The 14916-nt window shown below is 45.7% G+C and overlaps 1 protein-coding gene across 2 annotated transcripts in view; it reads right to left on the bottom strand.

Annotated features, from left to right (window-relative positions):
• The window catches only part of RHBDL3 (rhomboid like 3), a 70426-nt gene that overhangs the window by 25181 nt on the left and 30329 nt on the right, over nucleotides 1-14916 (bottom strand). For both annotated transcript variants that reach the window (XM_052807788.1, XM_052807787.1), the window contains one exon: nucleotides 6813-6971. In XM_052807788.1, coding sequence (XP_052663748.1) covers nucleotides 6813-6971 — 159 coding nt within the window. The remainder of the gene's footprint in view (nucleotides 1-6812; nucleotides 6972-14916) is intronic.

Raw genomic sequence — 14916 nt, forward strand, 5'->3', positions numbered from 1 at the left:
GAGAACCAAGCCTTGCTTTTATCACTGAAGTGGCTAATAAGAACAAATGGCTTCCAGCCACACATTAGTGAAAAATATCTTAATAAAAATATAAGCAGCTACTTTTGAAGCCTTGGAAAGCAATGGAAAAGCAGGCTGGAGTTAGAGCAAGAGGTAATAGGGAACTAAGGGAACAGCAGGATGGGTTCAGCACCTTGCAGAACTGGTCCTTCTGACATGGCTGGCTATTGCCTACTAAATCCATGCCCAGATGGAAATATGTCCCACCTCTGCTCTGTTAAGATAAAACAACACGTTGCGAGTTTGGAGAAAAGTCCTTTCACAGACCCAAACAATGTAAACTTTTCATTTGGTGATTACTGATAGGGAGGGCATGCTGCTATCTCCGAGATGTCTGCAAAAGGAAAACTTGGAAGTCAGAGAAGGTGCTCTAATGCCCCCTTTCAGTGGCATAAGTGGCCAGCAGAAGGTCTGCAGAACAACTGCAAAACACATATGACACCGGGGGGGGGGGGGAGAAAAAACCTCTCCCAGATGGAAGAGCTTTGCAGCCTCCAAGACAACATGTATTTTAGTGGTTACCAGCATACATGCTGTGCCTTTCACAAAGCAAAGGGAAAAGCACTGTGGAGTCCAGAGAAAAAGCTGCCACCCTCCTGTGGAAGATGGCTGCTAATTCCTAGTTGCGTAGGTCAGTTTAAAATCTCATTAAACTCCATTGGCTCTTTAAAGAAAAAAGAGCAAAAAAACCTCACCCCCCACTTCCTATTACAGTTGATAGGCTGAATCAGCCTCAAGAGAACCCCATTTAATGACACCATCAATGGCATTTTAGAGGTTTTATCCTTACCAAATTTCAAATAAGTTGTCTAGAAGGGAAAGTTCCTAACACAACTTCATTAAATCAAAGCATGCTAATTCCACACCCATAGGGCTTCAATTCAGGGCTGTGCAAAGGCATTAGCTTGTTCTAAGCACATGCTTAAGTTTAATCGTCCTTATATTGAGTGCATCTTTAAGTATCTTTCTATACTGCATTAAAAACTCTTACAAGTCTACGAAAGCATTAAATCTAGAGTGTGAAGTCATTATTTTGCTGTATTTTTTCTTTAGGATAGGCCACACAACAAGTTTCTATAGACTGATGAAGCTGTAAAGTGCAAGTCAAAGCCTCCATTGAACCAGCTCATTTCCCACTTACAACATTCCAAGACCCACTTTGGACTCACTGTTTTTGTTTGCGGATTGTAACAAAATCCCAGAGTATTTTATCCCTTCAGCCAGTCCTGCTCTCTCTTCAAATGCCTACACAGATCACCCTGCCCAGGACAGAAAAGCTAGCATAAATCTTAACCTTTGTATTTCTACAGCATCCACTAGTATAGACAGACCATAAGACTCTGGGTAGTCACTTCACCTCCTTCACTTCCCATATTTTATCTTGGTTTTATGACTCCAGCAATATTTTGATATAATAACTGCCCCTTTGAACATCCAGCTCGACAACACATAGCACAAGACAGCCTTCCACTAACAGCTAATCATGTTCCAGCCTCTTCCATGAAGTAACAAACTACTGTAAAGATATGTTCCTCTCACCTTCTCTGATGGCCAATAGACCTGCATATCTGTCACTCGTGAGGAGGAAGAGCAGAGGCTGCAGATTTCTTAGCCTGTATCTGCAGTTTTATTTCTTTACTTGAAGAGGCAGGATTTGCAGTTTGGCAGCACACTGAGCAAGCCAGAGAGGAAATCACAAAAACTAAAGGAAATCTTTCTCTGAAGGGTAAAGTGTGCTGGCACCAGCAAAGTTTGAATTAGGGTGACCTGATTATTGTTATACAGTGCTTAAAAAAAAATGCATGTTGCTCACTGAAAATGAGGTAGAATTAGCTTGTGCCTAGAAGCCAGCAAGGCCAGGGAAAGCAAGGTGGGTGTTAATTCTTGATATGAAAAACAAAGGATGTGCGTTTATTTAGCTAATATATTTTGCTCACTACTGAGATGCTACATCAGCTTGCAGTTACTACAAAGATACAGCTAAACATTTCTGTTGGAAGTAGCAGTGTTATGTTTTTCCCAAGTCACATGAAGTCTGTCTCAGAGCTTACTAATTCCTCCCAAACATGCTGAAATACTGTTGCCTTCAGGGAATGGCATTTGTCCTCAGCTCTTGTAGACCCAACACAGCTCCCCAAGCAAATGCTCATCAGAGAGCTGGTTCCCCAGCACCTGGCTCTTCTTTCTCTGGAGAACTGCCATTGACTTTGCCAAAACTGTGAACCCCAAAAGAGATGCAACTCTTACCTCCTTCCGTCTGCTGGAGAAACAGACCCATGAGGCACAGAGACATGAGGCTTCCAAAAGTTTCACAGTGAGTCTTTGCAGAGCCAGGAACAAAACTTTGGTCCACCTGACTTCCAGTCCTGCCCTTTGAATATGAGATCCGTAGCAAGGACAGAGAGACATTCAGTGTGCACTAGGGGCTCGCCCCAGGCTAGTGCCAGTGTTGGAATGGGCGACAGCCACATTCCCTTCCCCCTTCAAGTCCTCCTGCCCCATGCCGGCAGGTCCAATCTGGACCACACTGAACGCATTGAGGTCAGCTTTTACAGTACATTTGGTTCAGAGGTGGTCTGTAGAGTTGCACTGGCAGAGAAATCTCTTGGGCTGCAGAATGGATTTTGCTTTAGTCTCAGTATAAGCTGTGATTTACTCTTCTAGCAAAAGCTGCTTTATTAAACACAACATTCCGTAAAACTTTTCCTTGCCCAGAGTAAGGCTAGGAGTTACTTACCCGATTTTCACAACAAGAGAATATAAGCTACCACCACAGCCTGAACTGGCTCCATATTGCCCCTCCGTCAAGCAGAGTAAGGTCTCAGAAGCTCCATTGTACCCCTTTGATTCTGCTCACGTGTCTGAAGAGGAACACATCAAGAGGGTGAGGAGGTGGTAAACCCACCCCAGCCTGTCCAAAGCAACAATCCACATTCCCAGGCAGAGAAGACAATGAAGGTTTAGCAAGAGAATGAGACTGAGTCTCTCCAGGGCCTCACTGCTCTGCCCTTTAGCTCTGTTACAGTTCACAGGATATAATGTGAAGTAGTCCAGGACTGCCAGCAGCAACTGCTGTTCAGCAAGGATCCTGGCAAATAACATCTCAACTATAATTACCTCCTGACTTGTCTCCTCTCTCAAAGTAGCAAAGTTAGTTAAACAGCTTTGCTCATTATCTCCTCCTGTGGCCTATGCTGTTCATAGCCAGAATTTCCACTGTGCATTTTCAGCATCTCTCTTCACAATGCAGAAAAGCAACCAGACAACAGAAATGCACAAGACGTCTCCACTTGTACAGGAAACACTTTTGCTATTCTGCACTGTCTCAGACACAGGATAAGAAATCCCATCTGAAACTGCTTTCTGCCGTTCTTGTAAGCCCCAGTGTAGAAAAAGAAGTGGATATGATTGCAGCATTGTGTTTTACAACTACATTAGATGAATCGCAGGGGTACAGAGGAGAAATAATTCCCAATGAGTTGCCTATCTGATTTTTTTTCAGCCCTTTGTTTGCAGATGACACCAGGAGTCTTCAGCTTCCCTGAATTCATTCATTACTGAAATTACTTACTGAGTGATTTCTAGGGTCTGTTCTCATCCTGTAAAACTTTCAATTTCAGAAATTTAAGCTGCTTTGCTGAGTTGAGAACAGGCATATGTTTTGTGGGAGTATATCTGGGTCTCCTTATTAAGGTGAGATGTCCTGGAATTAAATTTTTGGGACATCTAGAAGTTCACAACACACTTTGGACATCAGGAGATAACACAGCGTTGCTCAATAGCAGTCCTTTAGTTGGGGATCACAGTGTCTGAAAGAGCAGGCAAAAGTCTTGGTGCTCGTGATGATGTTGGAGCATACAGCTGCAAGCATTTTTTACTGCCCTCTCTGGGACATGCAGTACCCTGGAGGAAACAATGTGTTAACACTATTGCTTTGTGAGGCTTATGGCCTGTAGTGACTTCTGAAAATAATAATTCCATAGAGTTACAGGTGCTTCTGTGATCACTAATAGCATCTCTCGGCATCAGACTCTCTAGTAAGTAGCCAAGCTCCCTGCAGAATAAGCATCACATTCTGTCACACTTCCAGGGAATCCAGCAAAGATCAAGGGTTCTACAAGGCTGAAAAAAGGGAAGACCCTCCCTGCTTGATTTTTATCAACATTAGCAAAGCTGAGGGAAAAAACAGAGAGGATATCATATCCCAGGAGCTGACCACTGAAGACAGTTCTCTTGGTGCCCAGCAGTCAAACCTTACTTTCTGTTGGATTCTGTGAGACAGTGCATGTTTGTACTGGCTTTGGCTGGGATAGAGTTAGTTTTTTTCATAGTAGCTTGAGCAGGCAGCTCATCAGCTCCTTCCATCCCATGCTTGGAAAGAAACCAAAAGAGCTGCTTGTGAGACACACACACAGAGGAGTCTCCTTCCTTCCACACCTCTGCTTTGACAACTGCACTGTAATGCATCTCTGATATCCAGCCCCAGTCCTCCCCTCAAGCCCCCTCCAGTGGCCAGAGATTTATTAATGCAATTTTACTACTTGCTCAGAGTTTCAGTACCTTGGACACATTTGGTAGGCCATGAGATTGTCGTGTCAGAGTACTTGTTCATGAATATTGATGGAGAAAAGGAAAACCACATGCACAGAGCCATGCTTGTAAAACCTTTGTGGATCTAGTAAAAGGTTAGCCTTTCCCTTCCCCACATCCAGTACTATCATTTTTGGGAGCAGATCAATTCTTGCTAAGCTACAGAAACAGACAAATTAACCTGAGCAAAAAGCAGAGATGGCTGATGATCATCAAGCACAAGCATGTACTTAAACATCACCACACATAGTTTCCAGGATTGACAGCTACAAAGTGAAGGAAATCACTCATTTCACAGTGATTGTGTGTCAACTGTGCTGTTTCTTTCCATCAGGAAGTTCACAAGGCAGGTTTGGGAGCAGGAAACTGGGGAAAAGAGGAGGAGCCCTAAAAAGTTTGGATGTTAGAAATCAATAGCAACTAGAGGAGGAGTGAGAAGAGAGATGCCATTTGTAAGTAGTTTAATGTTCTGGCATTTGCATTGCCTATTGATTAGAAAGTGCAAAAAACGCAGATGAGGATAGAGGGACTGATGACAGAAAAATCAATGGCTTCTTTACAGGAGTCATTCAATAGTAGCGAAGGAAATTTGCCATTTTGCAGAAATTATATCAGGTGGGTGTGAGCTGGCATGATCTCCTATTCCCCAAAGGAGGAGGATGTCCAAGCCTTTCACCTCCCACCTGCCTCTCATTAGCTTGTGCTGCTCTGGAGCTCAGTGGAGCAAGGAGAGAGGAAAAAGCCGAGTTCTGTTCCTGAGCCTCTTGCCATCATTTCTGTAAAAGAAATTAGATGATACCTCTTCCTGCTACCTAAGTGTTGTGCAGCTCAATTAGTGAATGCTTGCTTGCATGGTACTTTGAATACACCAAACTGTAGAACAAGCAGCTGTTACTATAAATACACCACCGATCACAGAGTACCATTGACCACACTGTTTATTAAGCTGGAGCTGAGGAAAACCTCACACTCACTGTGATCTATTTAATAGTTGCTACATTTATTTTACTGTGTACCTAAATACATGCAAGGGGCTAACAAGACGGCTCGATTAGATACAGCAGATCTATGTCATTGCATCGCAATAATTTCACCTTCACACTGCCCACAGCCTGACCAGGTTGTGACCTGGATCCTTGACAACTATGCCCTGTCATCATACTTTTCTGATTAATGTGAAGACAGGACATACAGAAGACACTTTCTTTCTCAACCAAGAACACATGCACGAGTGACCATGACAAATGGAGGGATCAAATCCCCATGTTGACTGAAGGAACATGGAGATGCAAATTATTATACTCTGCATCGAGAACACATCCAGCTTTCCAGCAAAACCTTAGAGATGTCACTGACTTCCGTTGCTCATTGACTTTGTCACCCAGGTTTCTCTTACTGCTGCACTAAATCTTCTGGTACTCAGGTGGGGAATGACAGAGCAAGAACAGGGCAAAGCCCCTGGAATGGCCACTGTTCAAGATACCCGTCTTGCAAACAACATTTATAGGCCATCCTGGGCATCTAACAACACATGTCTACATCTGTGTTGGCTCACCGAACTGCCTTGATGAGAAACAGAGAGATCCCTTCACTAATTGACTCATTAGTAAAGACAGAGAGGCATCCAGATCATGACTCACACAGTCTGAGACATCTCACCTGGGATAAAATGAACATGACCTAGAAACACTTTATCCCTGTTGCTGTTGATGCCTACAGCACTGCAATATGACTCCACCCAGCAAGTCAACACCGTGTTATATTTTGCCTGGGAGTGGTGAAATCTCTAGATAAAATAGGAGACATTCAGACTGACAGACCTCTGCTTCCAAACAAATGGCTCCTTACAACAGCTACCGATTGAAATTGAGAGCAAAAGCCTCAAAACTAGCAGCAGCCATTGCTTCATGCTCCTGTTACAACAGCTCCCCCAGTTTCTTCCCATGCAAACTTGTTTCCCTGGAAAAATCAGCAGCAACTTGACTCTTGGCTTGAGAGTTCAGTCACCACTGAATACTTCAGCAAGCCCATGCAGAGTGTGATGCAGGGACACGGCAAACACTGGTGTTGATAGAGGGAGGGAGGGAAAGGGACTGTCCCTCAACAGCCAATGTTTTAAGCAGAGCCAAGGACTCAAAGGCCCTGCCAGCCAGAGCACTCACCAGGTTGACGAAGTCCTGGTAGCAGATCCTCCCCTCAGAGTTGCTGTCTGCCAGGGCCAGCAGGACCTCCAGCTTGTGGGGGTCCAGCTCCGAGCCGTGTCTCTGGAGAAGGGAGCGAAACTTCTCGGTGCTGATGTAGCCGGTGTTGTCGGGATCGAACTGGGATAGGAGGGGAAAGTGCTACAATTAACCATTCCACGTTACACACAACTCTGCCAATGCATTCATCACCTGCAGCAGGCCCACTGGGACCCCAGGGGTTGCTCTAGGCTTTGGTGATGCATTGCCCTGCAATCACCCCATCTCCAGCTTCCTTTCACTGCCCAGGGACTGCACAGCACCCTGCTGCAGAGAGAGGTGAACCCAGGCATCATCCTCCACACCATCACCCTGTCTCCACCCAAGCTTCAGCTAAGTCAGCTCCCTTCACCTTCCTTCCCTCTGCATCATCATTTCTCTCGGCTATTTTTTATATCCCTCTTTATCTGGACTATCAAGCAAACCAGAGATGCAGTCTGTCAGATAAAACGTACTGAAAACAGTTTTACTCCTGTATTTCCTAACACAATTGCAACACGGGAATACGCCATCCCTCCTCAAGCCCTTTCTGTGCTCAGTATTTCTGACAGTCACTCTTCCAGATCACCTCTACAGATGCCTTCAAAATGGTAAGTGATTTCACTGCTGAAGAGCTCTCTGTTTTAAGATGGATTGGGAAGAAAGTCTTTGGACAGGGAGCAAAGCAGATGAATGTTATGTCAAACTAAAAGTGACAAGGCAGCCACATGCCGTTTTCAGAACATAAACTAGACTCATTAGAAGGAAAGTCTCAGGTGAGACTTGCAGTGAATCCCACTCTGACCAAAAACATCACTGTTTTCCCTCAAAGTCGTTAACCTCCTAAAAATGCCACTGACCAAAAAGAGACAGCTTTGGAAGACTGTTCAAACTTACAACTGCTTCCAGCGACTAGCCCACGCTGAGCTCCCCAGGGCACTCTGCAAGGGGCTGCCAGCTCGCAGGCGGGCACACCCCCAGCCCCGACAAAGCCAGTGCTGGCACCACGCCGAGCATGTTTCTTTTGTGCTTTGAGAACTAGTGGATGCAAGCTGCCAGACCAGCCCGCGCTAGCTGTGGTGCAGTCTGATCTCTGCCAGCTCTCTGTTGCTGGGAGATTTGCCTTTGATTTCCCAAACTTGGCTGCGAGGACCCTGGTGCTCACTGGCCTCCTTTTGTAGATAATGATATCAAGGTTGTTGGCTGGATTGAATGGCTGTCAGGGGGCAGGGTGGTCAGGAGGGAGTCTTTTCATGGAAACATTTTAGACATAAAAGGCCTTGGCAGAGCCAAAAAGGTCCTGACAATCCTCGCTCTTTCCTAACGGAGAACAAAAGCTGAACAGGCGCCGGGCCTTCAATCAGACGCGGCGGAGTAAAGGCTGCCTTGGCAAGGGAGGAGGTGAGAAGGGGAATGTGGCACATGATGCAGCCTGCCAGCGGCAGGGCTGGCACTGCTCTGCAGCGAGCAGAGCAGCTATAAAATAGACCAGCCTCAGACACGGGCAGCTTGTTTAGAGGACGCAGTGCCCACGTGCGAGGATCTGGCTCAATCTCCTTCCAGCAGGAGCACCTTTGTCCCGCTGCTCCTGGGGACTTCTGCTATCACTGGCTGCTTTGTGAGGAGGAGCTGTCTAATCTGAGGAGGGGAGATCACAGCACGTTGTTGGAGCAGAGCTGGTCTGCGATTTTGTCAAAGCAGCGGCCCCTCTGTGAGGAAGGTGCTGGGGCAAGTGGATTACACAAAACAAGACAAACCAAGTGACCTGTGGACAGTCAGAGCTGGGCACTCTCCCCCGCCCTCTGCCAAGGGTTATTCTGTCCTTGCAAGGTGGCCTGGATGTACCTTCCTGACAGCTGGCACTCAGAGCCAAAGGTGGATTTCATCAGCTGTTTACTGTTAAACAAGGGCTTAATATTAATCCCTGGAGAAGTTTAGCTCCCCTACTCCAGCCCACTCTGATGCTTTGAGTTAACAGATCAAATTCTAAAACCAACCACAAAATCAGGGCTTCTGCACTCTGGCTCAGCTCTGATGCTTTTTGGCTCTTGCTGGGGCTCCCAAGCCAGCCTAATTTTCCAGTGCCCAATCCCAGAAGCACAGATACGCAGAAAATAAAGTATTATTAGCATAATACCTGAGATGACCTTTGTCAAGGGGAATTTGCAGAAGCTGGGCGATGAGTCATTCAGTGAATGGATCTAACACCTGCAATCCCATAGCTACTGCTGTGTTCATCCTTGTTTCTTGAAAACATTTGACCTAACCAACATCTTACTTAACTGCACCACTTTAACTGTATCTTGACATTTAAGATGTCAGAACCTAGCTTGTCTAGGACAAAACCATTTGTTCCCTGAAAGCTTAAGTGCCTCCCTACTTTGAGGGCCAGGGTCAGTGACTGAAGTGTGGGACTCTCCCCATGCTGTGTGCTCATTGTTTGACTTTGTAGGAAAGACCAATGGCCACAGCCATGGGGAACATGGCTATTCCTTCGAAGGGCAGAAGAGATACAGAGCTGAAGCATACAGGCTCCCGAAGCACAAAAGAGCTGCTCGGATCACAAACCACTTTTCCCAGACTTTTTTCTGCTTTAATGCATTCCAAAAAGAAACATTTTGTAACCAAGAACAAAAACTACAAAACCGCTTCAGAGCTTCAAACCAGCCCACAAGGACACGCTAATGACTCCAGACTCACTAGCACTAGAGCAGATACGATCCTGTCACTCAAGATGGTACTGTCCATAGCTGTTACTGGCTGCTGGCTTCCCGAACGGACAGGCAGCTGAAGCCTGTCTGGTGGCTACAAATGAGCCTCTGCTCCAAAGATGCTTCTTTCTCACACCAATAGGTACCAGCATTCCTCCTTCAGCTCACTGTCTTGCTGCTTGTCCCACCAAAATCAAAGCAGTGGCAGAAGGTAGCTAGTATTTTCAGTACTGTAAATGTGCTAGGGAGGCTGTTCTCCTCTTTCACATTACTATGTATAATTTTCTTTTTGGCACTAAGTTAATGATACTAATCAGAAATAGGTTTGAATTAAAACAGTGGATCTGAACAGCATGAAAGAGTAAGAGGTGAACAATGAACAACTGGCATCTGAACTAAAAAAGCCTGCCTCAGAGCAGGACTAGACCACTGCTTCCACAACCTGGAGCAGAATGTTTTTCTGTAAACCCCAGCTGTAAGGGAGTTCTCTTATTTATGTTTAAACATTTTTTTTCAGCATATAAAAATCTGTTACTACAGCACTCAGAATCCACCTCAACACTTCAAACTGCCTCAAACCTTGTTTCTGATATCACAGCTAGCCACAAAAATCAAGGGGTTGAGCTGGTCCTGCAGAACATGTGTCCCTACACACGGCAAAAACAACATGTGACTGCACACTCAAAACACTTGGGTCCATCAATTATAAAAGAGGCAACTGACCTTTGCTACACGCTTCATGTATTTATCCATGATGATCTCGTTAAGGGCTAGTTGTCCCACAAGCCCAGCCAAGCACCTTTGTCTCACCGAGAGGACAGACGATGACTGGCAGCCAGCAGCATGGCTGCGCTGAGCCCCAGGTTCAGCCCCACAGGGACAGCTCCCCAGGCAAAGCCTCCCAGCAGCTAAATCAGAACAGTGGCTTCCTTCAGCGTAGTTCCTTCTGCCTCTGCCCATCTACTTGGGCAAACAAGCGCAACACAACGGGTGCAGGGATGAGGAAGGCCATTTGCCCCCCCTCACCCCCCCAAACAATAGGACACTAACGGCAATTTCATGCAAGGTTTCCTCCGCATTTCAATGACAATCACCCTTAACTCCCTTGATCCTCAACCAGGCTCTTAAGCAAAAATGTAAATATGTTAATGACCGTAGCAGCCATCTGACTCAGGATCTTAATTCCCTGGCCCAAAACAAGCTATTTTTTGCTATTTCTTCCTTATTTTAGAGCAGACACACCATAAACTGAAGGCCCCACAGCAAAACTACAAGACAAATGTAAGGGGAGGGGCCCCTGCAAACTCTGATGGAAATAGGAAATATGGTTGAGAAAAGAAAACGAAATCTCAAATTGTTCCTCCTCTTTAATTAAAGACACATCAGCCACGGCTCAGTGAGCAAGTAGGGTGGAGGCTGGTGCTGCAGACAGACAATGGGCATCTTGGGAAAATGCAGACATTTCACATAGCGCAGCCAGCTGCTCCCCTCCCTCATGGCAAACAGCCCTCTGGGGCATCAAAGCAGCTGGAGAGTCAACAGCTGAACTGGGCACAACATGCGGATCCTTGGCTGGCTTTAGGATTGCAGATCTGTTGCAGGAACCGAGAATTTGCTACAACCCGTGGTTTCCTCATCAAGGGGCTTTGTCTTGGCATCACCCAAGCCATAAGTTGTCTTTGCAATGGGCAAGACTCCAAGCAACTTCATCTAATTAGGAAGTTGGCTTTGAGTAGGATCAGTCCCTTCAAATCTGAATCATTCTATGGTCCAGCGGTATCTTCATTTCTGGGAGACACTGGCCTGGCAGTCAGGCCTCCTGGCACTGACCCCAGTTCTTCTCCAGACTAGGAGGCAGATTCTGGAAATAAATCGCCTTCAGCTTTAGCTTCCCCTCCTGTTACATGGAAATGACAACTCCTGTGTTATTTCCTACCAGAAAGGAGCTACCAATAGTAGGCCTGCTTCTTGTTCACATTAGGCCCTTTCCCGCTGGAAAGAGGGAGTCGATCACATGCAAAATCTGTTCATCTCCAAGGGTTTCAGAAACCACTCTAAGTTTGCTGGATTTGAACTCAGACCATTAGATGGCATAGTCTCCGCAATCTAGGGATGCTAACAAGGTCTGGAAACAACCAGACCATCTCCAGCCTCAAGGGCCATGCTGTAGTTAAATCAAGCATCTCCAAGTCAATACATGAAATTGACAGACTCCAAGTTGAAGCTGTGAAAAGACATTTAAGACAGAAATTGAAACTCTCCTCAAGATAGTCACACATTTTACCAGAGCCCACTCTCTACCTTTGCATAACCTTTAGGGTCATGCTGTGAGTTGGTGAGAGGGATTTTTTTTGTTTGTTTAAAAAAAAACAACAGGAAAAAAACCAACAATGTGGCAACAGTACATGTAGCATTTGCTCCTTTGATGAAGATTAAAGGAATGACAAGGCAGAAGATGAAAGTCTGCCTTATAATCCAAATGAGAGGGCAAAAAGAGGCTGTTTTAACAGGAGTTTCATCACTGCCTGGTGGTGATGATCTTCCCAGCAGGTTAATGATCCTGCTCTCTCTTCCAATAGTGGGAGGTGCACATGAGAGGAGAAACCCTGATCCAGAAGAGAGGAAGACCAGTCAAAGGTAAGTGTATATCCCTCCACCTTGAAATCCAGCCTCTCACCATTAAAACTCACATAATCTCAGTTGCCTGAACACGTGTGGTAAAACATTAGTGCTGGCTCCAGTGACGCACACTCTCTTCCCCTGTAAATAATGAATTTACCCACTACTGCCCAGACAATATAAAGTGATTAAGGGCTGTCCAGCAGTACTTTTAGTGCATGTTTGATTGCTTTGACCTGAGGTGAACCCGAGGGCTGGAAACATCACCCAGTTCTCAAAAGCCAGATTGCATTTAAGCACGGAGGATATACCCTCACTAACTCACCAAGCAGGGTCCCCGGACAGACCCGCTCCCCGGAAAGCTGCAGTGAGAGAGCACAGAGCTACCCAGCTCAGCATTCACCTAGGCAGGGAGGCACTTGCAGAGCAGATGGTCCATCACCTGGATTTGGGTAAGTATCTCTCTGCATGCAGCACATGGCAAACTGGAGATGGAGGGAGCTGGTATAAGATTCCCTTTTCCTTGAAGGGCAGAGTAGCCTGAAGGACCAGGTTCATTAGCTGGCTGGCCAACCTGTAGAGGCGTTTCTGCTCTAATTTATTTTTCCTACTATCTTAGGTGCAAAGACAAGAAAAGGACCTACATTACTACCATCTGTTGTTACCTTCTGCAAAAGCACTTCATCTAAACAGATACTGGAAGTACAGATTAAACATGAACGGGAGAATAAAAGGATTCAGGAGTGCACCGCCGCTCAGTTAGGCAGATAGGAAAGAGGGCTTTGGGACCAGGTTTGATTCTTGGTATTGCCAAGATTTCTGGAGTGAGCCCAGGTGCCTCTTGTAGTGCCTTGACTTCCCCATCTACATGGCACAAGCAACACACCTGTGCCTGCGTGATCTAGCACAGTGAGGGCTGTGGAGCACTTACAGAGCATGACTGGATGATGGCTGCAATGGCAAAGAGCAATTAGCAAGCCACAAGGCCAAGCAGCACAGGGAGAATATGAACAGAGCTGGCCTTCTGCCAAAGTTTCAGGTATAGAAACATACCAAACCTTCCAAAGCCAATGACAGCTGGACACCACATTGAACTCCTTGACTCCACAGGTGTTCAGACCCCTGGTCCAAGCAAATCTTGCATTTGGACACCCCTGGAATTTCTGACCCACAGCTTGCTGGGGAAGCCTATCATGCTCAGCCAGGTACCCAAATCCATGTTTCTGTTTCCATATACATTTTTTATGCAGCTCCCTCCCCTGTCCTTCCTCTGCCTGTGGGTTTCTCGCTGCAAGTCCTTGCTAAGACACTAAGAGAGGATAGAGCTGAGAAGCACTCACAGAACCTGTTGAGCTAGCTTTCAGCCCTCTGCTGTCTCAGCGACCCACCACTCTGAGCCATCCCACTGCCTCTGTCCAGATCAGCCTTCTGGCAGAACTCTCAGGAATCAGCCTCCAGTCTCAGCTGGGGAATTACACACAGTGTTCAAGCCACCCAGAACTAAATTATTCAAAATATGCCACTGTGCTGGCTTTGAAACCAAAGCCGCTCCCCAGAAAGAAGCCAGGGTAAATAGAAGCTCTATTATCAGCAGCACTGACAAGGAAGGAGATGAAGCACTGAAAGTGAGGGAGATAATTACATGATTAACGAGACAGCATGGATGGCAGGAGATGCCCTCCATTATGCCACAAGGCTTAATGCAAAGAGACATGTTTATAGACTGAGCCTTCTCCAGCTCTGCTTCTTCCTGTTTTATTATTTATGTAAGTGCATTAAGACTAATGGAAAGAAGCTGAGGCACTCTAAAAAGTAGTGGAGGTTTTTTTAGGTAGAAATAAAATTTTTAATCTTGATCCAGCACTGGGAACCTTGCATATTTTGCTGGACAGATGTCCTCAGCTGCAGCAACAGGCTGGGCAGGTTACAGCCCAGACTGGCGAGTCATGTATCTTGCATCACCAGCCCAGTTCTGGTGCTGACTATCTGCGCATTTCTGAGATTGTGGACAAGATGAAGCCTACAAGAGATCACCTAGTGACTACCATGACCAAACCCACCCTAACAGTTAAAACCTTTTCTTAAATCCTTAGGCAAGAGGTTTAACACTCTTTCTAGATCTGCTTGTCAGCACTGGCCCAGACATTATTATATGTACAAATGCCCAATCTCTTGCTCTCCCTTTTGAATTCCTCTAGTTTTTAGGGCTCCACAATCTCCTGAGGCAATGAGTTCCACAGTCTAATTAAAATTAAACCTACTTTTCATCTGGATGGTATAAGGCATTAAATATCAAAAGCTGAAAAGAGCAATATCTATACTACCATGACACATGATATTCTCATTTACCACCACATAATTATTGTTTATCTCTTTTTAGTCATGTCTTATTGGAGGATCTCAAAATCTTGTATCACTATTAATCACATCTCTCAGGGCTTCTACATCATGAAGGGACATAATGCATAAGCCATTTCATTCCGAGCTGAAATGCAATACACTCTGGGTAGGATGCTGCATTTATTTGGACTACATAACAGAAGGCATAGCATGCACAGTCAACCTCACAGCTGGGAGACAGACAGGCTCTAATCACTATTGCTATGAGGAAAATAAAAAAAAACAACAAAAACCAAAAACCAAAACACAACAGTCAGAATAGCTGTTCAGCTGGGGCTGTATTTCAGGCCAAGTTCCTGCAGTCAGATCCCCGCTTA

Source organism: Harpia harpyja, chromosome 14 (genome assembly GCF_026419915.1).
Source record: "Harpia harpyja isolate bHarHar1 chromosome 14, bHarHar1 primary haplotype, whole genome shotgun sequence".
Classification (NCBI taxonomy): Eukaryota; Metazoa; Chordata; class Aves; order Accipitriformes; family Accipitridae; genus Harpia; species Harpia harpyja.